Below are 27,543 nucleotides of genomic sequence, written 5' to 3'. Positions count from 1 at the left end.
CGGAACATTGCTATTCTTGCGCCATACTTAAAAGCGTTAATAAAATTCATGTCACCGCTCTCCCTTGTGTTACATTTTGTCTAATGACCGGGTGTGGTGTTGGTGATATGCAAGAGGATTATAGAGTAATATGTGAATAGCAAATGTGTAACTTTTGTGTCACTGCAATGTTTAGATCTTCAAGATGTGGAACAAAGAGCTGTACGTCCGAGAGCAGCAGGACGCCTATGAATTCTTCACCAGCCTCATAGATCAGATGGACGAGTACCTCAAGGTATTGGTCCAGGTTTCTTCTATTAACAGTTTGTGTTGTTGCTATTCAATGTCCTTGTCAGTGTTGTGATCCATTGTTCTGCACGGACAGTACGAGATGTCTCGTACACTGGTAACATCTGGTTTACATGAGATTATCTGACCTATTCTGGATTTTGTTTTCATCTCCGTCCAGAAAATGGGCCGTGATCAGCTGTTTAAGAACACGTTTCAAGGCATCTACTCAGACCAGAAGATCTGTAAGGATTGTCCCCACAGGTGAGTGCGGAGATCGGACATTTAAGCGCTGTTTGTAAAGCAGTATGTATGGTCAGGTGTCTGCCATTTGTGAAGGCCTGATATGCGGTCTTAAAATCTCCCCTATTCCTGGATGTTGCTATAAAATTGTCACATTTAAAGAGCCACAACATCTAAATTACAGGTTGACCCAATATAAAAAGGTGTTTTTTTTTTCACAAACAGTAAACTTTCTGAACCATGCCAAGAAGCATGCTTGTCCACTCGGGTGATTCTGTTGGTATCTTGGTGGCAATATCCTAAATTGGTCTTTAATAGCGGCTGTCGACCAGCCATCAGACTATATATTCCATGGGTTGATTTAATATGTGGATGTTCCCCTGTATAATGCCAAATATGTAACAGATGTACAAAAATGTAAAACAAATCCTGCATCCTGCTGTGCACGGCTTCCTGGTAGTGATACATGTAATAATGCCAGTTACAGATCTATGTTCTTTGCTGATTTATTTTGCACTGAAATGTCTGTTTCAGATATGAGCGAGAAGAAGCGTTTATGGCTCTGAATTTAGGGGTGACCTCCTGCCAAAGCCTGGAGATCTCTCTGGATCAGTTTGTGAGGGGAGAGGTCCTGGAGGGCAGCAATGCTTACTACTGTGAGAAGTGCCAAGAAAAGGTGAGGATGGAGGGCTATGGAGAGATGTGTTAGGGGCAGTGAGCGGTCTTACTACTACTATCGCTGATTGTTTGGGCTTTTGGGAATCGGTGATAGACTTTCTCCGTGACCCGATGAATACACTGGTAACGTTGGACTTGTGTTTATTCGGGGAAGTAGTTCTTCGTCTCCCGTGACCTAATATTCTTACATGAATCCTCTATTGTTTTATTTTATAAGACACTATCAAAATCACTGGCGCCTTTCCTTGCCTTGTCCTGGTGGGAGAACAGAACAGAGTTGACACTAATGTGTTGTCTTCTTATCCATCTTTCTGTTTTGCTTCAGAGGACGACCGTGAAGAGGACTTGTATCAAGTCTCTGCCCAGTGTCCTCGTCATTCATTTGATGAGATTTGGGTTTGACTGGGAAAGTGGCCGCTCTATTAAATATGACGAACAGATTAAGGTAAGAATCATGCTGCAGTTATTGTCAACATATTGCTGTGTTGCCACCTAGTGTAGGTTATTAGGTATTGCATGACATTTTCTGCTTCAAAGCGTCTCCACCTTTAGATGACTTTAATTTAATTAGGTGTCCATACCCTCCTATATCTTGCCTTTTATGTTTCTGGTTTCTTTAATTTCTAGTTATGTATTTGTTTCACCAGAGCCGTTTTCTTTTGGATACGACAATGCTCTGCTATCCACTCCATGTAAGAGCAGGCCAGGCCAACTTGTGGCTCTCTAAGTGTGGGTGAAACTACAAGTCCCAGCATGCACAGCCAGCTATGGGCTGGCTTTCTACTGGCAAAGCATGCTGGGGTTTGTAGTTTAACAACACCTGGAGAGCCACAGGTTGGCCAGGCCTGGATTAGAGTGTTAGCTTTTATATGCAGGTCTAATGTTTATATACTGTAAGAGGTGGGTTGTAGAGGAAGGGGAGACCCTGCCACAGAGATGACCTGTACCTGCCTTATAAGTGCTTTCATTTCCTCTTCTAGTTCCCTTGGATGCTCAATATGGAACCGTACACAGTGTCCGGCATGGCGCGCCAGGATTCCTCCTCAGAGGTGGGGGACAATGGAAGACACGCCGATCCCAGCGGAGGGTCTCCCCGGAAGAAAGTGGCCCCAACAGAAAACTATGAGCTGGTCGGAGTGATCGTGCACAGCGGTCAGGCTCACGCCGGACACTATTACTCCTTCATTAAAGACCGCAGGTAACCCGGCAGCCTTGAAGCCCTTTCCATGCCGTTTGTGCCGGCAGACCACGCGTTTCGATTAGATTGGTGGATATTTTTTGCTTATTTATGCTTTAGTTGGGGCCAGAGTGAAATCTCTAGCTGTGTGCAGTGGTTTACGGATTTAATATAAATACACTGGATTTATTACAGCAAAATCCGTTTGTGTAATGTTACCCGTTCTCTGATGCAGGAGCTGTGGCAAAAGCAAGTGGTTCAAATTTAACGACACTGTGGTGGAAGAGTTTGATCTGAATGACGAGACCATTGAATATGAATGCTTTGGTGGAGAGTACAGGCCTAAAGTTTACGATCAGTGTAAGTTATTTCCTTACGATCATGAATACTTTCACTTTGCCCTTTACAGAAGTTATTGGGAGTACTAAAGTGGTAATGGTTAGCCGTTATTTTATGTTGCTATAATAACATCAGCAGTACCGGTCGTCTATATTTGTTGACTTGATCCTTTTATTCTGCACAGCCAACCCCTACCCTGATGTCCGCCGGCGCTACTGGAACGCCTACATGCTTTTCTATCAACGCGTGTCTGACCAGAACTCTCCGGTTCTACCAAAGAAAAGCAGAGTCAGCGTTGTGCGCCAGGAGGCCGAGGATCTCTCGCTGTACGTATTTACCCTCATGCACTCGTCTCGCGCTTCCATTAGCGAATAAACCTTTTAAATAACCTTGTTATGCATAGATCATCATGGAAATAATAACTGTATCCAGTTCTTATTTGAGAAATTTATATAATCCTTAAAACAAAGTTCTTGCTAGAATTGCGTTTATTGAAATAACTAGACACACTCAAGATGTTACCGGCCATTGATTTCAGCGGTGCAGCACTCCTAGTGGCCAAGTGATGTATAACTCTGTAGTCTTCGCTGGTCTTTACCAAGCAGTAACTTGTGAATGATCTATCGGGCAGGGGGGTGTCCATGTTTTCTGCAGCAGGGAAATCTTTACAATATTTTTTTCATTTTTAGACCATAATATGTTTCATATAGAATTTATGAAATAAAATAGACTTGTGTTATTTTGGATAATTTATACATTTTTGGTGCAGCATAGAACCTTCTGATTTTCACTGAGGCTGGCTTCAGGGATATCCGTTCAGAAATATTTCTTGTGGTTTATTAACTGCCCCATCTTGTAGGATTGTAGCTGGATCAGACAGATGTCTACTTGCTGTTTACATACTCTGCTTGCAGGTTATATTTCACCTCTTCTATATTCTGTTCCTAGTAATAAAATGATTCAGTGTTTGAGCTGAATTGTGTGCTGTGTTCTAGGTCTGCTCCATCCTCTCCTGACATTTCACCCCAGTCCTCTCCCCGGCCTCACAGGCCTAACGACCGCCTGTCTATCTTAACCAAGCTGGTAAGAAAAGGAGAGAAGAAAGGTCTGTTTGTGGAGAAGATGCCTCTCAGAATATACCAGGTATACAGACGTGGTAGCCCCCGTGAGTGGGTATATATCGTGGATGTGGGTTTTCCTGTGGAACCTGGAGTCTGTTTTGTGATATTCTCACGTTCTTGTGTCATTTATAGATGGTAAGAGATGAGAATCTGAAGTTTATGAAGAACAGGGATATTTACAACAGCGACTATTTCAGCTTTGTGCTATCTCTGGCTTCTGTGAATGCAGTAAGTGGCTTTTTTGGTATATTGTTTTATATGAATCTTGTGTCCTAACTGCACTGTTTGGGATGTGTGGTTGGGTCCAGGCTCCAATTCTCACCCACATTATTTCTTCTCCAGTCACACACTGCATATTGTTTGAGAGCTTTTCCTTTTGCTCCCAGAGCCGGTGTCTTGTTAATATACTGATGTGCCAGCAGGTGGCGTGCTGTTATATTGACCTATTCTACTTCTTTCCAGACCAAGCTGAAGCATCCTAGCTACCCTCCAATGGCCAAAGTCAGCGCACAGCTGGCCATCCAGTTCCTCTTTCACACCTACCTCCGGACGAAGAGGAAACTCAGGTAAAGTAGACCAGACATTCATTTAAAAGTTGGTGGAGAAAATTTCTAGTAACTTCGTACATGATTGTAAAGTACAGAATGAAGGTGCAATTCTAGCTTCTAAAGAGAAATCTGACTTTGCCATACCATGTGCTCCTATCGCCAGCACACAGTGGATGGAGCCAATCTGCCATGTGAATAACTTTTATTTCTGAGTGTTTCTCATCCATTCACTGAGGCCGCTGGTTCCTAGATCGGGACCTGATAAGGTCAGAGGAGAGCAATCATGGTCTATCTGCCTTAAGTGGGGGACGGGCTGCAGGAAAGGGATACATCTGCTCTGCGAGTGCGGTCATCCTGTACAGCGATACAGCTGAACCACTCGCTAGTGCTAATAGGGGCAGTGACCAGGTTTCCCCTCTGACAGCCGTCCCACGATAGAATGCAATTAGGAATTGAGTCATTTTGTATAATTTCAGGTTTCGTACAAACATTGATGGTCTGTTCAGTACTAGATTTTTGAGGGGTTTTGTTTTTTCAAATTAAATTCCTGGGAACTCCCTTGGTCATATAGTAATGTGCAGTAAATAAAGTCCTCGGCTCTGTTCATCCCACAGTTCACCAATATACCTGATTTTCCCTTCGGTTCACAAAATACATATCCGCGAGGATATAAAGAGAGACCGACCTGCATATTGAGTCGTAATAACATGTCCTCTGTATTGTGCAAGGAGAGAAGTTTTACAAACTCTGATTGTTGGCCCTGATCATGTGGTCGAGCGTCACTTCCTGCCGAGTCTCGCGGTTTGTGCGTCAGGCAGCGTTTATAACCTGTGTTTGGGTTCTAGGGTTGACACCGAGGAATGGATCGCCACCATTGAGGCCTTGGTGTCTAAGAGCTGTGAGGCCTGCCAGTGGCTGGTGGAGTACTTTGTCAGCTCCGAGGGAAGGGAACTTGTCAAGTAAGTTCAAGCATCTGATCTGAACTTTTCCTATCATCTAGTTTGCTTTACATTTCTTGACTCTGAAGATAAATCGCTGAGCTTTATGTCTGTACTGGGTCACTGACAACATTATCTATTTCTACACATTATTTACACGTATCTATGTTATTCCGAAGGGTGTTCCTGCTGGAGTCCTGCGTCCGGGAGGTTCGCTGTGCTGTGGCCACTATCCTGGAGAAGACCTTAGACGGGGCCTTACTTCACAGAGACAAGGTAACTTGGTGTCCTCCCCTGTGCTGTGATAGGCACTAATATCCGTTCTAATAACTGATTGCAAATGGTCTGTTCCTCCAGGTGAACGGTGTCCATCTGCTCATCGAGATGCTGCTCAGTCTGCTGGACAAAGATGTTCCCGAGAGCTGCAAGAATTGCACTCAGTACTTCTTCCTCTTCAGTAACTTTCTGCAGAAGGTAAAAGTCTGAGGATAACAATTATCTCCCCGTCAGCCGTCTGTCGGACCTAAACTAATTAGTATGTTGGATAAGTAAATGTGAGAACGTGCTGTGTACCCAGTGGGAAGGGATTTGTTTGTTTTTTAAAAGTATCTGAAATGATTGTTATGACAGGTCCCTATATGTGCAAATAAGACACATGGGGATTTCTGTGCCAAAGCTGAAACATTTGAACAGAAACCAGGTTTTAGAATTGCATAAAAAGCTGCTTTTTTGTACGTGTATCCAAGTTGCTCTACAGTGGTTTCACCATTTGTTAGAAAGTGCCTAAAATGCTCCTAGTTTGTGCACTTTATTTGCCTTTTAGAAATCTTGCGCTGCAAAGCCACGCCCCTATATGATGTCATCAAATTGTGTTAGATGCCGGTGTCACATTGAAAATTACTGAGCAGCTTCTTTATTTATCCCATTAACTTTTCTTTTTATAAAGTTTTTCTTATGTTGGAAGTGCTGCAGTTTTCTGTGTTATATGTATGTGTGTGTGTATATATATATATATATATATTAAAACTGCAGACTTAAAGGACCTTTCCCCATATGTGTTCACTCTCCCTATGAGTAGCGAGACATCCAGGTTTCTTCCTTTAGTCCTCTACCCCTGCCACAGTTTTATCAAGATGACAGGATGGGATTTGCAGCATTCATTGTTCCGTGACACGGTCCTGTCTTGTGCCAAACTCTGTAGATTCCCCAGATGACATAGAAATCAGGGCCATGTCTAATGTGAGGGTCATCCTGCTTTATTTTCAATAGCAAATATCCCTACTCTCTTTTTAAATATAATTATTTAAACCTTGTTATGTTAAATGCGTACATTTACACTGCATTATTGAGATTCTAGTATCCGCTCTCTTCTCCACAACGCAGCAAGGAGTGCAAGCTGTTGAGCTCCTCCTGAAATACTCAGCTCTGCGGCATTTCATTAATTTCCTGCTTGGCCCCAATCGAAAGAACAACCAGGTAACGGAACTGTAATAACAGGCACGTGGCAGCTTTAAATATATTTTATAGTGCCTGTGTTTTAACAATTTTGTCTGTTCCTAGAATCGCCGGTGGAGTCCGGCACAGGCCCGAGAGTTTGGCTTCCTGCACAATACAATAGCGTTGCTGGTCCTATATTCCGATATTTCCTCCCATCGGACTGTCGGTAAGACGTGGCTTCTTTGTGCATATGGCCTAATGCTGGGTGGAGGGGGGAGGAGTTTTGTTTTGTTTTTATAAATGTCCCCAAATTGCCAGTGGGTGAGTTTTACTTGTTGGAAAGTGGCTGAAATACTGCAGTTCTATTTGTGTGTGCTTACTTGCGCTGTAAATCCACATTATCCGGAATTGTATTGTTTATAATACTACAGCGCAGTAATGCAGCGTGAAGCCTAGCCCTTGTTGTTTCTACAATAAATAATAATGTCTGTTAGATTATTGAGCTTATGAGACTCCTGTGAGTTTTCGGTTATTGCCTTCTCCTGGGTCATTGTTGGGTTATACAAGAAGTTAAAGTTGTTGGAACTAAGTGTTCTAGCAACATGTCCTTGCTAATCTCTGTATGCATTAAATGACCTATAAACACAATGCGGTTAGAATAGCTGTTTGGCGTTTTACACCTTCCGCCGATTTCTAACTCCTCATTACAAGCGCTTGTCTATATGTCTGACCTCCATATTCTGCTTCAGCTCCTGGTGTTTTCGGGCCTTGCCCTCCGCTAAACACACAGAGCCCCCTGCTGGCGCTCCATGCCGAGGTGGAAGCTTTGATGTTTACGCCAGAAGGAAAGTCCTACTTGCTGGAGGTGAGCGACTGTGTATTTTATTTTAATTTTTACAATTTTCTTCCTCATTGTTTACATGCGTGATTTCAAGATCATAATCGACCTAAAAAAAATACACAAAAATACACATTCTTTCATGTGATTCATTGGAACATTACTACATCAACAGCAACAGGGTCCCGTCTTGCGCTAGAAATCTGATTGTTCAAGTGCACACTAGGCTGACCAGGTTGGTTGTCCACCACTCGTCCTGACCGGGAGCCTCTAATTCCTTCCGCAGTGTGTGGCTGGAATAGTTTGTCAGAGGACTCTTCCCTACTGATCTAAAGATTGTACTTTCCACCCTGGCCGGTCTCCTGTGCCTATGTACACTCAACTATCCTGCAGCGGCAGAGCCCCATGTCAGTGTTGCCCTAGCAGGGCTCCTGATTGAAGAGAGAGGGGGCAGGGAGTATATTTGTTGTGTTTAGTTTACTGAACCTTTAGTCTTTTCCCATCTGTGATCTATATAAGCAGAGCCCTAACTTCTCTTTGCTCCAATAAGATGTAATAAGCTGATCTACTTTCAGTGTTGTACCTCAACTTACACCTTATGTTATATTGATTGTAAGTAAAATGTACAGTTTTACAACCTCTCAGTGCTTTCCCTCTCTGCTACTGTATATCTACCTCATCTCCTATCCCGGATACACCGTTACATACATGATTATAAGGGACTGAGATGCATTGTATCCCTTGGAAGATGCTTTGTGTTAAGTCTATGTAGTCCATGTTTAAATTAATTGACGATTCCTGTTAATGAGACAGAATAGTAGAACTTAGTAAGTTCAAGTTTGATGCATTACAGAGTGTTTGAAACTGTTCCTGTAACCATAGAAACTTCTATTGTGGAAGGGAACTGGGAGAGGTTGGATGTGCAGAAGCTAGATAGTCCCTGCAGACCAAAGAGAGATGATGCCACCTCACGCAAATCTTGTGCAAAATTTCTCTTGCTCAGGGTCATGACTGTAACCAAACGTGTATGGACGTTGTCATTTCAGATTACTCACACACAACACACAACTGCAGTCTGATAGAGGAAATCTATTCTTTGTCATTTTGGTTGGGAAAGTGCAATTTTCCATTTCAAAAGCAGGATTCATTTAAATTGTATTCTAGGAGTTATGAGTGAAGAGAGCAATATATTAAAGTGTTGAAGATTATATGGAAACTGTATATATGTTTGTCACCGGTGACTACTTCTGTTGTAGGTGATGTTTGCAATGCGGGAACTGCCGGGGTCGCTGTCCGTTCTCATCGAGATGCTGGTTTATTGCTGCTTCTGTAATGAGCGCTTCTCGCTCACCGTGCTGCACTTCATTAAGGTATCGGTCAACGTGGAAACCTTTTCTTTATAGCCCTGGGATCTATCAGTAGATGGAATGAGATGTCTGTTTTGAAACGATAGTACACTTGCAGGTTTTGCAAACATACGAAAAATGGATTTTGGATTTACTGTGAAATTCGTTTCTCCTTTAGCGGTAGGAGACATAGATTGTGGGTTATATGTTTTGGAGTCTGGACTAAAGTGACTCCTCATCTCCTCCCTATAAACGCCCTCTTCCCCTGCTCCTCCTTGGTTCTCTTTCTAGTGTGGTGGCAGGGTTTTCTTGTGCCCATATTTGGTTTGCTTTGTTTCTTTACACTAATCTGAGGAGCAGCCACAGCTGTGCTCTCTAACACGTGACAGGCTGGTTCGTCTCCAACCCATCGATCTGTTTCCATCACCCCCACCTCTGTCCCTCGTCTCGGTCTCTGGTCAGGTGGAGCCACTAGCTTGGGCAGGGGTTAGTCTTTGCTAGAGACCTCTGCAGCATTGTTGTTCCTCCCGGCCGATACAGTGACCAGGGCAGGGGTCGCTGAATGACAGCCACAATCGCCGGTGGAGGGTTACTTTAAATGTGTGTATATTTATTGTTTATATTTGTATCAAACATTTTGTGTATTTATCCTACAGAATCAGCTGGAATCTGCTCCCCCACATGAGCTGAAAAACATGTTCACCCTCCTGCATGAGATACTGGTACGTGAGCCTGATGCCTCCATATTGGGAGGAACTGAACAGTCTCCCTAAATTCTACTCTGTTCTTCGCACAGGATATCCTATAAGGAGAATGAAGCTTTCCTTTAAAACGTCATGTATAGATAGTGTATTCCCAGAAGCAGGTGAAAATTGGTCACACCCTGTCCGCCCCTGATCTTCCCAGCAACGCCTTACTTTAGAGGCCATGTTCCCAAATACGTTGTCCAACAAAACTCTGAACTGTTCAAGGGTGGGGATATCTATCCATGGAGTCATTTTGTGAAAGCTGGAAGTGGGATGATTTGATTTGTTTTCCTCTCTAAACTATAAGTCATCAGCTTTGTTGCAGCCACCGACCTCTCTCTTTATACACGGAGACGCTGATTGAAGTTATACATGTGAATCGCACACACTGACTTTCCTTTTTATTCTTCAAGGTGATGGAAGATCCAATCCAGTTGCAGAGGCTGCAGTTTGCGTTTGAATCAGACGGTTTATTGGGTAAGTCTGTACATAAAATGCTTTTCTTACATCGATGTACTCGGGCACAATGCTAAACCTCTGGTGCTGAGTTCATACTTCTCCCCCTGTACCTGTAATCTCCACTTGTTCACCAAATGTCTTTTCTCCTTCCACAGCCCTGATGCATCACAGTAACCATATAGACAGCAGTCGCTGCTATCAGTGTGTGAAGTTCCTCGTCACTCTGGCCCAGAAGTAAGTCTGAGAATGCAGTATGTTGTGTAAGCTCTTCAGGTCTTCATAACCCTCTTATGTACATGATAAAAGACGTTGCGTGTATCCTACTAAATATAAGGGGAGAAAGCACATTGTCCAGTAAACAATAAATACAAGAATGCAGCATGTAAAGGCCGCAGGAAGTCTGAGTGTAGCTCACAGATATCCGAGGAGACGTCTGATGTAGGCAGTGTTTTATTCTAACATTGTCACCTCTTATATACTGATTATATTTACAGTTTATACTTATTTGCATCATTTGTCTGTTGTGCAGAAAAGGACAATTGTAGTAATAGCTGAAGTGTTTGTGCCAATTTATGGCAGAAAATTGACTGCTTATTAAGTTCATACGTCCGTCATTTATGGGAGTCGTTGCAGAAAGGGGATCCCTAGTGTGTTGTGATATCTGGATATCCTGAAAGCCGTTGTTTGTCTGCAGCATAGAATTCTATTACATTTTATTTCCATAATAGGTGTCCGGCCGCTAAGGAGTACTTCAAAGAGAACTCTCACCATTGGAGCTGGGCGGTGCAGTGGTTACAGAAGAAGGTAACGGGATATTTGTATACTTCCACCTTTGGCTGCTGGTTTATATAGTGTGAGAGAACGTCTGTAACTGCTCATACAGAACTCTGTTAAAGGATAACGCCACTTAAAATGATGAGAAAAAAATATATAATTTACTTTAAATCACTATGCTGGATAGACTTCTGCCCTACATTGGCATTTGGAGGAGTCTGACGTTTGGTTGACATATTGTAAAAACCGGCACATGGTGTCTATTTCCATGATAGATTTTTACTAAGGATTATCAGGAATTGCTAGTGACAGTCATGGACTACATTGTCGCACCTTGTAGAATGATTTAAAGTAAGCGAAACAATTTTTGAATTTTTCCGGGGAATTACCCTTTATTTAAGCTGCTATTACGTGTTTGGAACGGCGCTGTCAGTCAGGGTCATGTGTTCCTGCAACACTTGGCGGCAAGTTAGCATAACCATATACTGTACTGTAGCATCAAGTAAGCTTGCATCTGCATGATTGTATCACTATGTGCTGCAGGACACACTTGTGATTTTTCAGAGTTTCTATAAATAACAAAAAAAATAGTTAAATTGTATATGAATTTCTACAACTAAAGAAGTTTAACATATGAAGATTTGTTTTACTAAAGCAACATTAGACCATACTACAAGCGGAGCTCTCGGTCCGGAATTCAACAAGTTAGTCTGAACGAAAACTCTGCTGTATTTTATTCTGCAATATAATTTACTGTGTTTCCTTCCTGTCAGATGTCTGAGCACTGTTGGGCTCCTCAGAGTAACGTCTCCAATGAAACCTCTACGGCTAAAACGTTCCAGCGGACAATCTCTGCACAGGTACAGTACGGGCATGCGGCTAAGGGCTCAGTGACTGGGGGGCATACTTCAAACTAGTCTAGGTGATGGGAAGTATTTTGGTGACATGCGGGTTAGGCTGGCTTTTCTGTTGGGTGGAGGCATGCTGGGTATCTACTTTAAGTATGGAATTAAATTTTGTACTTTATACTGTTCACTATCTGAATATGTACCAATGTTTATCCATGCCTGTTTTGCTCCAGGACACATTGGCCTATGCCACCGCCTTGCTCAACGAGAAGGACCAGTCTGGAAGCAGCAATGGATCAGAGAGCAGCCCAGCCAATGAGAACGGAGAGAGGAGTATGCAACAGGTGAGGGGTTTAATTCTCTGTTCCTGAGAAATTGTGGAATTGACTTACCATATAGTTCAACTGTATTACATCTAAAAAAAGGTGGGGCAGAAAATGCACACAATTAAGATATTAATAGGAGGTTGTTTTCGTATCTGTTATACACTATGTACATTGGCAAATCGCAGAACTCAGAAATTGATCTACTGTTCAAGTGGACTTATAGCCATCCAGGAAAATATAGAGCTTTATAGAAGTTCCCAACTGAATAACTGTTACTCTTGCTTTTTGTAAAAAGTGACCCTTTGGGTAATAGCGGGGGTTGAGAAGGAGCAGATGTAAGATGGGCTGGTTTGTGGGTGTGATGGGTTTCTGCTTGTGTAGGTCAAGAGTGAGGCTACGGTGGATGTAATGACGAGAGAAGGAGATTTAAGATGTTATGGGAGGCTTTTTTAACAAAGTGGCACCAAGCTGTATAGATGTGTTCTGGTGGCATAACACCTTTTAATTTGCCATTATTTTAGGGTCCCGACTCGCCAATGCTAATTGGAGATACGAAAAGTGACCTTGAGGACGTTGATCCTTGAACACGTTTTCCAGGTACAGAAGAGGAATTTGTCACGCTGTGAAATGAACGCACTTTGAGAACCACAACTGATTAATTTTAAGAGTTCCGCTGGAGTCTGCGGCCCAGTAAGTTCTACGGGTCCCCCGAGGGGCGACCTCCCTGGATCCTCTCAAGGCCATTTCTGGAACAGCCTCAACGAGCAGAACTTTATTCTTATTGCTGCAAAAAACACACAACGGATACAAAGTATTTTTGTCAAGATTTTAACAACTGGCAAGTGGTTAAACTTTTTTTTTCCCTTTTTTCTTTTCTTTTTAAGATCGTGAGCATTGAAGGAGTGAATGTAAAATTGTTGCTTTTTCTGTAATGCTGCGAAGATTTCATTTTGGTTTTATACAAAATATTAAAAGAAAAAAAAATCTTGACTGCTTTTAGGTGCATAAAACAACTTTTTAATCTTTCGATATTAGGAATATTAAAATGATGTAAAAATATGTGTAACACTTGTACAAATTTAGTTTGGAATTGATCTTTTTAAAAAAAAAAAATGAAGCTTTGTATTTAATATGCCTCCCACCATTTGTATAGAGCCACAGGAATCCGCATGACTCAACAGAAGTTGGTTTTCATAAAGTTTTTCCATGTAAAGTTTGTCACCTAGTCAAACAGGTGGCCAGATGGTCTGTCACTGATCTCACCGAGGCACCTTGTGCCTCTTACCTCAGTGATGTCTCTAGTTTCTAATATCGTGATAGGCTGAATGCTGGTTCTGCCTCCAAATGACTGTCTTTAATTATGAGTAAGAGATGGGAACTTATAGGTTGGATAATAATACAGCGTAGTATAAAATTTTCGTGACTTTCAAATCCTCGTATAACTGCCAAATATAAAAAAAATTGTATTTGCTCTGTACAATTTTTTTAAGCTTTGTCTTGGTAATTGGAATGAAGTCAATGAGCATTTTGATCAGATTGACTTCTTGAAGTATCAGACCCTAAGCTCATGTACCAGAACGGTGGCTTGTATTTCTGGCCAGTTTTACAAGTCCCTGTTGGCAAGTACCCCCCCTTTGCACACAACAAAATCAAACCTTTTTTTAGGGTTGGTCTTTTTCTCAACGCTTAAGACCTCTCTTCATTGTATTAGCTATGTTATTAAAAAAAAAAAACAAAAAAAAACAGTTTTTCATAATGATGAGCCATTTATATTTGACTTCAAAATACAGAATTTACAAAAAAAATTGAGACACCGCCGAAACGTTTTTAAGAACTCCACCCTATTGACGCACTTTATCCTTTTATATTTTGTTTTGCCCATAATCCAGGACTAGACGGGGGAGGCAGGTGTGCGCTCCACCCAAGTACTGCTTGTGATGGAGCCTCGCTCTTTAAAGCGACCAGTTTGCTTTTAGGTTTGTCACAAACTTGCACGTAGTTTTGTCAGCTCATTTTCATCACACGGAGACATATTGAATAAAGTTCAGTCTAAGCTCGAATCCCAGATATTGATGCTCACTCTGCAGTTTCTGGGACAGTGTTTATAGTCCCTGCACAGAATAAATGAATGCTTAATGGTGCAGGAATCTGATTTGATTAATGTAATATATAATGATATCAACTTTTTCAATAATCGCTCGCAAGTAACTGGAATTTACTGGACCCCGCTCCAAGATCATGCAGTGGAAACTCTGGGGTTGAGATGTGTAATTTTACAAGTCCAGAGAAAATGATTTGTATGTTTTGTGCCAATTATTTTTTATTCTTTGTGTTGTATATTTTCTTGATTTGTTGCACTGATAGTTTATTTTTTAGGTCTTTCCCAAATAAATGCACCATATTATACAACAGACCCTTTCGCATGGGAGGCATTGCTTGTTCTTTAGCCTTACTAATCCACTGCCTATCCCAAATCCAGGGATACCCCCAATGACGTTGCTTGGTCTTCTATTCTGAGGCTCAAATGCTTATCTTAAATTATTTCAGTTATTGCAGAGGAGCGTTCATATATAGTGCGGTAGGTGTGTTATATATTTACCCAGTTCCCACCTGCTGCATTAGGAGTCCGTTTGCACATTTTCAGCTGTCTGTTTTTATAGTTCTATCACAATGTTCATGAGAGGAATATGGATATTACAGACCAAAGCTAACGGTGTCCGCACATACAGGCACTTGGCTGACTGCAGAGAGACTTGAGACGATCAAACTCCTTCACAGCTAGTCCTAACAGACTGTCATCTGCACACAAAGGAAGCAGCCATTTTGATAACTGATATTTCATTATACAGTCTGCAAATTCATTAGAAATCGGAGGCATCACTAAGCCATGATGCCCGTCTAATCGGCCTGATGCCTCAGTCATGTCACCGGCTTCTAGTGAATGGGTTGGTTGCATTCTCATGAATAAAATGACTGCCTCCAGTGTATAGGCAGAAAGTGTCTCATGCCTCAGTGTTGTCACAATTTCTTTTAGTGCATTGGTTTAGGAAGTGGGTACACCTTACCTTTGTGTATAGTAGGACATCAGGCAGCTGCTGATAATGACTGTGGTATTATAGCCAACACTAGTTTGGAGATTTGTCAGTAGATGGAGTTGAGACTTGAGCCTTATCCTTCTATAAGGATTAAACACACAACATGAGGTAGGTGGGTCTGGTCCACCAACCTTCCTTTTATTTAATTTGTCAAATCTAAGGCACGACTAGCCAGAAGTGCCTTTTTTTATTTCCATAGAAGCATTCGCCATTCATATCGCTTGAGCGAGTGTCGCTGACCAATCAGACATCTCCTACCCTGTGTATGTCTAACGCCAGGTTTTTCACATTTACAGAAGCAGAGTTATGTCTTGTTTTATATGATCTACCGTGCAGTTCAAAAATGGAATAATTTTGATCACTGTTAAATAAAATTCTGGAAAACAGTTGCTTTTAATTTTATGACGAAATAAACTTATTTGAGTATTGCAGAGATTCTTTAAGACAAGTTCTACACTTATTTTGTGTGTTATATGTTCGGTATATCTTGTTTGTGATCTGCATTCTGTGCAAATGGCTGTTCTTGGGGAAGGCAGGAAAACCCCATTAGGTCAGACGATGGCCAGTTTGTATCCAAATGCTAAATCTTTGCTGTCACTTCATCAAAAACTCTCTGAACAGTAGGAGTAAGTGGACCCTTGTTTCATAATGTCCATGGGGGCCACTCGTTTCTTAGCAGCTATTTATTATCTATTTTGTGGGTGAGATGAAAAATAGGCAATAGTTCATTCGTTGTCCACTAAATACTCAGTGGCAGCCATTAATTTAGGTAGAGACAGATTAAGGAAAAAAAGCTTTCTCAAACCCTATATAATCAAGCTGGGGCAGGAAACTGGACTGCCATAAAGTATTTATTCAGAGGAAAAGAAATTAACATTAAATGTAATTCAATAATGGCAGCCATTACAATGGGATGTACCCAGGCCATAGAGTCGGGAGTTTGACAAAACAACTAATCAGCCATCTATGCTACGTAATCATGAATTTCTTCATAAACTGTTTTGAAAACGTGTTCCAAACAGGCCATAGAAGACAAGACATCCTCATGATAATGACTAGTGAATAGATGGATGTCCATCTTTCTTTACAATGCTCTGTCACTGAATCCTGAACCCTCCTTGTCCAAGATGTTGTTACTGCTCTTGTTTAGTTGCCTCTTCGTATCTCTGCGACAAGAATGTCCGTTTCGCTTGTATTCCTGTATAATTACTTCTCTCATCAATATGACAATGACTTGTTTAGAAGGGGCATACCCTTTCCAAGGTTCTGGAGGAATCCCTAAAATTTGTTCCACGCTCCTAAGATCTGTCCTGAATAAATAACTGGAACTTGCCCTAACCAAGGTCTGGGTTTGTCTAGTATCTCTCTGCCTTAGTAGTAGTAACACTATGTAATCTCTGGCTCAGATCCTTGGAAGCAGGTGCAGAGACTAAGACATGAGGTTTTACCCTTTGAGGGGGTCAGTCCTTTTTGGCACAGAACGGGACAGGATCATTTCTCTTTTCCTTTCTTCCTATTAATGTCCCAAAGACCAGAAGGAATTTCTGACTTCCTTGGATATTAAGGATGCATATCTTCACATCCTGATATGGGAAGGCTACCACAGCTTTCTCAAGTTTGCAGTGTACATGTCCCATTACCAATTCAGAGCACTACCCTTTGGTTTAGCTACAGCATCTTGGGTATTTACAAAGGTTAGGCAGTCCTTTTACAGACAAAAGGGGTGACATACCATACCTAGATGACATTTTACTAAAGACGAATATCCCTCTTCTTCGGTCCCACTGGCGCATGACAGCAGAAACGCTGGAATTGCATGGATAAGTCCTAAATCGGTTAAAGTCCAGCCTTGTCCCTGACAGCACATGATTTTTCTAGGTCTCCTTTGTTGACACCAGATGTCAGAGGGTGTTTTATCACAGGAAAAGATTCTGGCCATTGTCTCCATCCTCCATTGCATGAAACTGATGGGGAGGATGGTGTCTTATTTGGAAGCGTGCCATTTGCTCAACCCAGTCTAGAGCATTAAAAAAAAAAACCTCGCCAGGTGGTCGAGGTCCAATCCTCAATTGGCAGCATAGTTTTTTTTTTTAAAAGACCATTGCAAACAACCCGTCAGTCCTTCCTATGGTGACTGAAGGGGAGTCTCAATTGGGGCCATCCTTTCTCTGTGGGGGATTGGACTAGCGTGATCACAGATGGAGTGTGGTGACTGAAGGGGGCTTTGGGCCCAGGAGGAAGCAAAGTTACCAATAACTATCCTTTAATAGTTTTCAATGCTCTGCTGCAGACTCGGTTCCTCTTGAGGAACAGATGCATCTGAATCCAGTTAGACAAAGCCATGGCTGTAGCGTATATAAATCACCAAGGGGGAAGGGGAGACCAGATGTCCCCTAGCCCTGAAGGAGACAGCCAGGAGCATGTGCTGGTGGAACATCATGTCCCAATCATCTCTGATGGTTTTAGCTCAGGGTGGACATTGTGGAAGTCAAGTTCTTAAGTCTCCATGCTATTCTTCTTGGGAAAGACGCTTCATCTGGCGCTGTTCGCCCAAATTGTGAGAAGGATGGGGCAGCCTGAGGTAGAAGTGATGGCCTCTCTGCTGAACCACCAAGTAACAGAGTATTGTGCCAGAACCAGGGATCTTCAGAATTCCATGATTCTTCTCTGGTGGTACCATCTAGTGCAGTGTTGGCTAACCTGTGACACTCCAGGTGTTGTGAAACTACAATTCCCAGCATGCTTTGCCAATATAAAGCAGCTTATTTCTGGAAGAGTATGCTGAGACTTGTAGTTTCACAGCGTCTGGAGTGTCACAGGTTAGCCAACACTGATCTAGTGCATCTTTTACCTCTGATTCCTATGTTACCTTGGGTGCCGAAGAAGGCAGAGGCTGCAAGTAATTCTGGTGGTACTGGACTTGCCAAGAAGGCCATGGTATGCTGATCTTATCAGCATGGTGGCAGAACTATGATGGAGACTTACTCTCAGAGACTTCTAAGCCAGGGCCCATTTATAAACATGACTTAGCACGGCTTTCTTTGACAATCTGGCGATTGATGCGATGAGTCTCCGTAAAAATGGTCTTACAAGATCATCCAGACTATGATCAGGGCCAGGAAACCAGCCTCTTCCAAAACTTATCACAACAGGATATTGTTATCCCTGCCTTGGACTAGGATTTGACATCAGAAAGAGGAGATTTGCTTCTCGGGTTGGATGTGGTTTGTGGGATTATGTGGCCCCCTTAGTACGACACACAAAAAGTGAGATTACAGCTCACTACCAGATCGGTGAGCGCCTCCTGGACGGCAGGTAATGGAGCCTTGGTTGAACAATTGTGACTGGCAGTAACCTGATCTTCCATCCACACTGTCAACAGATTCAACAGCTGTTTCTGATGACGCCAGCTTTGGCTGAAAGGTTTTGTATGCAGCAGTGTATGAGTGTACCCAGCACTAGGGGCAGCTTTGGTATGTCCCCATGGTGAGCAGTGCCCCCCAAATGGAATAAAAAAAACAAACCCACCACCACTGAATCACACTGTACAGGGAGCATAGAGGAGAGGGAGCGAGCCAGACCCCCTCTCCCTCTCCTTTTTTTATAGGGCAACTAATACCTCTGAAAGGTACAGTAGAAGAGCAATCCGAGCAACACAATAAATGATTAAATATGAAAAAAAGTTCTTAAAAAGCTTTATTAAAAATACAGTTGAAATTTGTTCTGTACACTAATATTTACACAGTAAACAGTTAAACGACACACAGCACTGTGACATCAATTCTCTTTGTCCACCAGAAAAGGGTCAAGACAGGTCTGGAAAAAAAACAACAGCAAATTGCAGCATTATAGTTCTTCTCCAGCCATAGGGGGAGACACAGAATGTGGGTTATGTTTTACCCTTAGGAGGCCAGGTACAGGGAGAATATATAAGTTGTTTCTCACCTGCTGCAGCGCTCTCTCTTTCTTGAGTCTGGCGTAGAAGTGGAGAACGTAGGGATTGGCATTTACAGCTTTGGGATCAAAATCCATCACTCGGAGGCCTTCTAGACTGCGAGCTCTGGAGAGAGCAACGTAAGCCTGGCCACTTTCAAACACACGCGATAAAGAGATCTCCACACAATCCAAAGTCATCCCCTGTGTGGGAGCAAGGTTGCCAGTAAGCACATAGGATGTTTGTTTTATTTGTTTGTCTTAACACATACGCATTCTACAGGAAACGTTGATTACCTGGCTCTTGTGTATGGAAATGGCCCACGCTAGTTTCAGCGGTAGCTGCTGACGGGTCAGATAGATTCCACCGTGACCTTTTATGACCCAGCGCTCCATCTTCATGACCTCTGTGACCCCACACAGGAAACGTACTTTGGGCAGAGCTGAACAACAGTATAATGTTAGGACGAGACATAAATTACTATAGAAAGCCTGCAAGCCCTTTGTTACTACCCGAAGTCCAATTGTTCAACTCACCTTTCCCTGCTCCCTCGAACCCAATGACCACACCCCGCGCACCATTGACCAAACCTTGAGCTACATCCAGGTTCTTGGCCAGCATGACCTGCAAAGTATTTAAAGAGTTAAATTAACATATCAGCTACAGAGTGGGTGAGCTGAACAAGGGAAGTTTTTAATTCCAAATTTTGTTTAACATTAAAACCCCACATTATTAAAATAAAATTATTAATAAGTGGTTGGTTGTACATAAATTCCATATTCCTACTAATAAAATGATTTATCACTATATTCAGAGCAAGTACCTTCATTGCCTGCTCATCTGGATGTGCCCAGTTTATAAATTCGTATATACCTGCACTAACTTTCTCTGCTGGGTCAGGAGGACCCTAATGAGGCATATAGGACAGTGTTAGCTAACCTGTGACACTCCAGGGGGTAAATGTATCATACCCTGGTTTGTTTGAGCTGCGAAGACGCCGAACTCCCGCGAGTTGAACAAACCGGGGTATGATACATTTACCCCCAGGTGTTGTGAAACTACAATTCCTAGCATACCCTTCCAGCAATAAGCTGCTATATATTGGCAAAGCATGCTGGGACTTGTAGTTTCACAACACCTGGAGTCTCACAGGTCAGCCAACACTAAGGTAGGACATGCCAAGGTGTACTCGGCCTCTACATACAGTGGAGTCCGACACTTTTTGGACTGAACCAACAAACCTTAGACGGTAACTTATAAATTCACTAGGAACATTGGTACTGCCCACAAATGGTCAATACTGTGTTGGGGCTGTAGTGTGGGCTGAATCCAGAGCAGTTGAAGCCCTTGCTGCCCCTATAATTACACTTTCCAGTCTCACCTGAGCTCCTTTCTTCAGCTGAATCTGCTGCGCAACAGGACACTGCGTGTTCATGGTCTTCACCAGCATCGGATCGCTGTCCAGGGCATCATAAGTATGAATTTCTCCTGTACGAGTGTAAACAAATTATTTAAACAAACCCACCAATCACAGAGTCTGTCCTTCCTCCTGCACGTAGAACGATCGTCCTCTAAGAGCCATATCCAGGAATGGAGAACATAGTGGCCTATTTAAAGAACGTTCCTTGGACCGCAGCCTAGTCATACCTGGTAGCTGCTGTAACCGGCGCTCGTTCGTCAGGTCTACATCGTCCTTGTGAGTGCACAGCCGGGTCGCCAGGATCCCATCCCGCTCAATTTTGTGGTTGCTGGTTAGAAGCAGCTGCCTGGTGACCTCTTCAGTGCATCTAGGGGTGTCGGTATCACAATACATTAAATAGGTCATGTTGGGAACAGCAAGGGGTCAGGTGTTTTATTTCAGTTCAATATGCAAAGCAAGGGAGTCAGAGGACACAGCGTCTTATACACAAGTATCTACTGTACAACACTTTATTATAGGGAGTCATTTTTAAAAAGTTAGAGAAAGTATTGTCCATATTAAAAAAAAAAATACCATCTCCTTGTCTCAGTGCAAACAAAGAATGCAGAGATTTGAATTGTTGCACTTGGCCCGGCCGGCCGGCCGGCCTTTACATCAGTCTTTAGAAATGTCCCACAAAGTATTTACTAAGGTGTAGAATTACCTGGACATAGATTGAAGCATCAGATCATACATTACAAAATGACATTAAAGTTTATAGACTGAGACTAATATTTGTAATACTCCTAATCCTAGATAAAAGGTTCGGTCCTCAAACAATTACACAGCAGTCATGAGATGTTCACATAGAGGTATTTTGCCATTATTCCTCCTCCCCCACATCCCAGAACAGCAGATGGGGGGGCTTGATAGTGGGAGCCTACGTCCTTCTGGAGATAACTAGCTGCAGGATGAGGATTCTCGGTAAGAGGATTAAAATTCTGCAACTTGTAAAATTGTCCAGAACATGATGATCTACAATCTGAAACATTTAATGTGAAGGTTCTCCTGCCTGGGGAATCGGTCATTGAGACTAAATGGTACCGACGAGACCTCCAAACATTAGTACCAATAACGCAGGAGAAGCAGCTTGAACGTGTCACAGATAAACCAATCTGCGCACAGCGCTGCGTGCTCACTACGAGGGACACTTACCTGCCCAGACGAATCGCTTGTAACAAGGAAATAAACTTTTTATCCGTCTGTCTCCTCACTGCCGTCAACTCCATGTTCAGGTGAATACATTTCCTCCAACTTTTTGCCTGCATGGAACACAGAGCCGGAGTCAGATTCGCTGAAGGTTGTAGCACCAGGAAGACTTAACAGATTAGAAATGCTCAGTTCATTAGAGAGAATAATGGACTGGCCTTGTTCATGAAATAGGCAACATTAGCAACATAATTCACTGGAAAAGGGTTTAGGACGAAGTCAAAGTTGACATGCGGTTCTCCCAGCAGGGACTACGTTAGGAATAGAGTGCAACAGAACCAGCTACAATACATTGTATACTACTTGTATTGCAGCAGGAGACATTGCACGCATGGAGGAGTTAGTGGGATTCAAGGGTAAAGACTCCATCCTGTTACCTTAATATCACTACCAGGATCTGTTGAATGCTGGATGACTGAAACGTTGGGGGAACATAAATGGACTGGGGGTATGTAGCCTAGGTGGTTCCTGTCTCTCAGCATTCTGTGTACATTGAGGGACATTAACAGAGAGCAGAGATCCCACCAAACATCGTTAGTTACAGTCTAGAAGATTAGTAAATATTTTACAACTGGTTTTCCATAGACCAGATGTAGCTGTCAGATAAATCTGACTTTTTAGGCACTGCATGTTTTTTTTTTTTGCTTTTTAGAGGCATACGATGGAGGAGGGGCAAGAACAAAATAGGGATCATTGATCTATATGACTATTAGCCCATCATCACTTATCAGCATGCATATAATATAAAGCTATACATGAAATAGACATATATAGGCTTTATCTATAATGAAGTAACAGTTGATCATATTAAGGATCAATGATCCCTATGAATGGAGAGCTCACCAGCACATAGAACACACGTGGCCTCTTGATGTAATTACAGCTCGGACTAACACTCTAGTTCCCACCTGAAAGCAGAACTTTGTCTGACTTGAAGCTTGAGTAACTGGCGGAAGCTGAAGGAAGTCCCCGCACACAATAAGCTGGATCCCCCCGAAGGGCTCATCCCGACACCGCACTGCCCTGCACGAAACATTGTTACCTGTCGGTGACAACAGCTCAACATATCCGCCCTACTGGAATATTCCCGTCACTACATACCTGGCGACGGCCTCCAACTTGTCGAAGAGCTCCCCTTCCACCATGGAGATCTCATCAATGATTAGGTGCCGGCAACTTATCCAGTGCTGACGGACCCCTGGCCGATGCGCCATTTCAATACACTGCTCCAATGGTGCCTTCCCAGAACCGATACCTGGAACACATGACCAGTATACGGTTCTAGACATACAGGAATGTACCGCAACCACCAGCTTCCATTAAATAAATCGGGGTTTTTTAGCACAAAGTGTTTGTTGATGCCAAGATGCAACAAAGTGTTTTCATCTTCAGAAGACTTCTTATGGTGGCCAAACCCTCCTCTAAATCATCTGATTGTATTTAAGAAAGCCAAACAAGATTAGACAGGGTACACAATTCACAAGAATTAGTTATCACTTGTAGAAAGTCCAATTCAATCCTACTATTAAATCCTAATACACAAACCCCAAGTTACAGTCATATTTACATTAACAGGTCTTCGTGGTATAGACATATTTCTTTCACGTCGGAAGTAGATTGAAAAGACTACAATGGGCCAGCGCCACTAACGCCAAGGTCGTGGAAATGACAGGATCCTTCCATTAGTTTTGAAGCTTTTGTCTTATGAGAGAACCCCAATTTTCTACACCATGGACATTATAAAATGGACATGGAGACCCTACTTACCAGCAAATGCATGCAACGTGGTGCCACCAATGTGACAGGCTGCCACCCCTGTACTCGCCGTGGCATAAGTGCTTTTTGGTGGCAGAGCGCCAATAATCCTCTTCAGCAAAAACGACTTCCCGGTGCCTGTAGGGTAAGAAACGGGTGCTGATATTTTAAGCCAACACAAGGAACATTGCAAGTGCATCAGTCCCATAGCACAGTGGAGGCAGGCATTTTGTAGGCGGAGCTAATATACATGAGAACCCAGCCTACCAATTCAATAGGAAGAACGACATCACTGACACAACTGGTTCCTAGCGGGGTGGATTGGCTGCAGCCCCACGCATACTGGTTCAGCCCACAAAGTGACCTCCTCCACGGTTTATCGACAGGTGCAACTTAAATGAACAAAAGGTTTCTAGTCTGGATCACACTCACACTGAAGAATCCAGGATAGTACAAATCGTTGATGGACGTTATTATGGACTCGACAATATTGAAAAAAAACATTCCTACTACCCGTGTCGCACTATTAGGCCCTGTGAATGAGGACTTCCAGCCGTCTCCACCAACCTGCACTCCCGGTGAAGAACACGTTCCGGCCACTGAGGACGGTGCTGAGGATCAGGGACTGTTCGGAGGAGAGCTGCATTTGCCGGGGCATGGTCAGAGTCAGCTTTTTGCTGGGACGGAGCTCTGAGACCTGAGGGAAGATAGGAGACGTTATGCAGAGTTCATTCAGAAAACACAACAATTATCAGAGGATGCCCATAACGCCCTCCATCCGGGAAATAATGTGTAGCCAATTTTAATCCACTCCATCCAGCATATCAAAATATTGAAGTCTGCACTGGTTTTAGTAGCCAAATTACTGGAGTTTATTGAATGCTATTACTCAAAGGTGATCTGTAATACAGATCATTGCCTGCTGGGAAAAGAATCAATGTCAAAAACATTTTCTAGTACTTCTTGGCACAGATACAGAGATCTGTGCAACTACAGCTCAGCTCATAGCGGTCAGTTTACTGCAGCCGTGACTAACGGAAATTAGGGAGAATTTACTAAAGATTCTAAGTAAAAGTGGAGGTGTTGCCCATAGCAAGCAATCAGATTCTAGCTATCATTTCTCTTGCACATTCTAGAAAATGAGATCTAGAATCTGATTGGTTGCTATAGGCAACAACTCCACTTTTCCTTTTCAGAAGTCTTAGTAAATATACCTCTGACTTTTACTCATACTTGCCAACTCTCCCTGAATGTCAGGGAGACTGCCTGAAATAGGGGTGATCTCCCTCACTCCCTGAAGAGTCTGGCATTCTCCCTGATGCTAAGCCAGTACAAGACGTGGTTGGCTTCGCCATCTGTGGCATGATGACAGTTCAGAAATTGTGTCCTATGTCCATGTATTGATGCCTATGGAGGTGGCCATTTTCATGGAGACCAAGATTTAATCAAAGACTGACCGGTAAAACATAACTTCAGTAATGGAGACAGAAATGTAAAAGACACTTCAGTCTCTAGAGCAAATATCGTATCATCTTAGCCCCAAAAGGATGGGATTCGTCAAACCCCATCCCCACACGCCCACCTCCCCCGGGATCTCCCTGAAGCCAACAAGGAAAAGTTGGCAAGTATGCTTTTACTGCCAGAGGTTAACGAGAAACGTTTTGAGGAAAAGTAAATTATCTCTGAGAAATTAAATGTTGGGTTTAGTTCATGCAAGAATGATGGATCATGAGCAACAGTTGCAAGTTTAGGGGTTCGAGTCCACCCAGCGATTTGACTTACTAGACTGTTCTCCGAAGACTCTGTCCTCGGCCGTTTCTGCCGACATCCGTTTGCTGCATTGGGTCCTCTGTTACTGAGTCCTTTCCCCTTAACGGGGGTCTCTGTGTTGCACTTGGCGCGCATCTCGTTAGCCTGCAACACATCTTTCTTCTGCACTGGACTGATGGTCTCAAACATTCGGGGAAGCCCCGATAACAGCCGCATCCGCTCATTAACCGGCTTTTCGCTCTTCCATGCTTCATGCTTAATCATGAGGGTCTTCATAAAGTGCTTCAGTTTGTCCGAGGGGCAGTTGGAGATCAGCAGCTGGACGTTGTCTGGTTGTAGAACAATTGAGCTTTTTCCATCTTGGATGAAGCGACTAAAGAGCTGGATCTGTTTCAGAGTAAAGTTCTGAGATAGTTTCCCATCGCTCACCTTCAACACCAACTCTCGGAACTCATTGCGTCCCAGCGTTGTGAACGCGTTACGTATAACTTTGCGCTTCAAGGCCTGTCCGGATGCGTTGAGATACTCTATTGCGACACCGCACTGGATCTCTGAGGACAAGTGATCAGCCAGATTCATCTTCCTGAAAAACAACCTTTTTGGTTACTATCATAATTTAAAGGGACATCTCTTTGAAGAGCATAGGCAAACCAAGGGGGGTTTCCTAGTGCCTGGAAACCCCCCTACAAGCATGGTACACTCTAAAATTGACGTGGCTGGACCCTGCTCCCGATTCACACGGCTCTGCTTGAAAAGGGAGAGCTGCGTGCACTACTGTTAGGTGCACTGCCCATGTATATTATAGGGATATGAAAAGTTCGAGAGCAGCCAAGCACTGTCTAATATTATAGCCACGCCCCATGCATGCTGGTCATGCCACTGGCAGCGTGGTGTGGAAACCCCCCCTCTACAAATCCTGCGTTTGCCCCTGAAGAGGGTCATTATAAACACATTACACAGAATGGTTTATTCAAAGTAATAGCAAATGTTACTTTCTTGCATTTACAATATGGCTCTTTAAATCTAAAATTAAACAGAATATTGCAAGACCTACTTTAGTTTGTTACAGGTTTCACAGTCAGCAAGCCTAGAAGAGGCGTCTTGCAACATTGTAGCATATTCTAAAGGTTTCTACACTGTATCCAGAGCTGCAAATCTAGATTGATCAGATACGATCAGATCTAGATACGCACAAGAATTTCTGCATTTATATAAAAAAAAAATAAAAAAAAATATTGGATGTATGAGCTTTGTTACATAGAGATATAATCTTCCTCCATCAGTGTGATAGGACAATTAACCCTGTCATATACAGCCCTCTCCTCACTGACTCAATCACCTAACTTGACAGGTCAATGCCTCCCACAAGATCAGCAGAGTCTTATCAGAAATTACTCTGTGCTACAGTGACCATTCTAATTATTTAATTGGCTTAATAGTAGCAGTGCACATACAGATGAGCGGGAGGGTGCTTACAATAATGTGCTCACATTTTAATAACGTGCTTATGCACACATGCCTTCCAATAATAACATATGTATGCATTTTGTTAAACTCCTGAAATTTTAACGAGAGAGATGAGAGAGATGTGATTGCTGGATAGGAGATAGATACATAGTTATACTAGGGATCAGTCCAACACAGGACAAATAATTGTCCTTTTCACGTCAGATCGGTCCATAGATCGAACATATAATTAGCTATATCAGAGCTCTGGCTGAGACTTGTAGTTCCCCAACAGGTTGCTCTTTATAGATCACCATCATATAACGCCCTAGATACCAGGGGAGAAATACAAGATTTCTATAGAGAGACAATATTAAGCTCTCCATGCAGACCTTACGGGACTTACCTTCCTACAGCTTGTGACGGAGAGATAACAGTTTAAGCTGCTCCTCTCCCCACTCCGAGCCCCGATCTACACTCCGGATCACACATTAGAAGGGATCGCACACATTGAGAAGTTTAAATCTGCCGGTAGGGAGAACCATCCAATCAGCGGCTGGACCTTTAAAGAAACAGCCAATCGACGCTCAGCGACGTCACGATTGTAGAACCGTTAATGCGGAATTGTTTTCGTCACGTGACTGTCACTGAGGCCGCGGCGTCCATCTTTGTTCAGGGAACGTCAGGCTGTCATCCCCATTCATCTCCTGGCACAGTGACAGCGAGTCCTCCCGGCCTCTGCGCATGCGCAGAGATTAGTGCAGGCGAATGGTGAAAGCTGCAGACAGGG

General features: G+C 42.9%; 2 protein-coding genes across 3 annotated transcripts in view; one reads left to right on the top strand and one right to left on the bottom strand.

The window, feature by feature from the left end:
• Positions 1-15,613, top strand: part of USP24 (ubiquitin specific peptidase 24) — a 60,885-nt gene extending 45,272 nt beyond the window's left edge. For both annotated transcript variants that reach the window (XM_075181721.1, XM_075181720.1), the window contains exons 44-67: positions 176-274; positions 449-531; positions 1,045-1,186; positions 1,514-1,633; positions 2,169-2,386; positions 2,601-2,725; positions 2,889-3,030; positions 3,700-3,847; positions 3,958-4,053; positions 4,288-4,391; positions 5,219-5,332; positions 5,491-5,587; positions 5,669-5,785; positions 6,695-6,787; positions 6,872-6,974; positions 7,498-7,613; positions 8,843-8,956; positions 9,589-9,654; positions 10,092-10,155; positions 10,293-10,371; positions 10,866-10,941; positions 11,685-11,771; positions 11,993-12,103; positions 12,607-15,613. In XM_075181721.1, the coding sequence (XP_075037822.1) occupies positions 176-274; positions 449-531; positions 1,045-1,186; positions 1,514-1,633; positions 2,169-2,386; positions 2,601-2,725; positions 2,889-3,030; positions 3,700-3,847; positions 3,958-4,053; positions 4,288-4,391; positions 5,219-5,332; positions 5,491-5,587; positions 5,669-5,785; positions 6,695-6,787; positions 6,872-6,974; positions 7,498-7,613; positions 8,843-8,956; positions 9,589-9,654; positions 10,092-10,155; positions 10,293-10,371; positions 10,866-10,941; positions 11,685-11,771; positions 11,993-12,103; positions 12,607-12,669 (2,577 nt within the window). In that variant the 3' untranslated portion in view covers positions 12,670-15,613. The remainder of the gene's footprint in view (positions 1-175; positions 275-448; positions 532-1,044; positions 1,187-1,513; positions 1,634-2,168; positions 2,387-2,600; positions 2,726-2,888; positions 3,031-3,699; positions 3,848-3,957; positions 4,054-4,287; positions 4,392-5,218; positions 5,333-5,490; positions 5,588-5,668; positions 5,786-6,694; positions 6,788-6,871; positions 6,975-7,497; positions 7,614-8,842; positions 8,957-9,588; positions 9,655-10,091; positions 10,156-10,292; positions 10,372-10,865; positions 10,942-11,684; positions 11,772-11,992; positions 12,104-12,606) is intronic.
• Positions 15,614-18,879: 3,266 nt separating this feature from the next.
• PIF1 (PIF1 5'-to-3' DNA helicase) lies at positions 18,880-27,271 on the bottom strand. Its single transcript, XM_075184000.1, has 13 exons — positions 27,160-27,271; positions 25,320-25,890; positions 24,105-24,234; positions 23,550-23,675; positions 22,884-23,037; positions 22,691-22,805; positions 21,729-21,835; positions 20,762-20,901; positions 20,496-20,602; positions 19,651-19,738; positions 19,411-19,556; positions 19,126-19,317; positions 18,880-18,996 (listed from the first exon to the last, which is right to left on the bottom strand). The coding sequence occupies exons 2-13, from the start codon at positions 25,884-25,886 to the stop codon at positions 18,958-18,960; spliced, it is 1,911 nt and encodes a 636-aa protein (XP_075040101.1). The 5' UTR covers positions 25,887-25,890; positions 27,160-27,271; the 3' UTR covers positions 18,880-18,957.
• Positions 27,272-27,543: the final 272 nt, after the last annotated feature.

Source organism: Mixophyes fleayi, chromosome 8, assembly GCF_038048845.1.
Source record: "Mixophyes fleayi isolate aMixFle1 chromosome 8, aMixFle1.hap1, whole genome shotgun sequence".
Classification (NCBI taxonomy): Eukaryota; Metazoa; Chordata; class Amphibia; order Anura; family Limnodynastidae; genus Mixophyes; species Mixophyes fleayi.
This window is presented reverse-complemented; position numbering and strand designations above follow the sequence as displayed.

Excerpts from the sequence above, each read along its gene's own strand:
- PIF1 (XM_075184000.1), bottom strand. The coding sequence starts at position 25,886 with ATGAATCTGGCTGATCACTTGTCCTCAGAGATCCAGTGCGGTGTCGCA. Across the intron at positions 23,676-24,104 it reads GTTCTTCACCGGGAGTGCAG|GCACCGGGAAGTCGTTTTTG; the intron begins GTTGGTGGAGAC and ends CTTACCCTACAG. Across the intron at positions 18,997-19,125 it reads AAGAGAGAGCGCTGCAGCAG|ACCTGTCTTGACCCTTTTCT; the intron begins GTGAGAAACAAC and ends TTTTTTTTCCAG.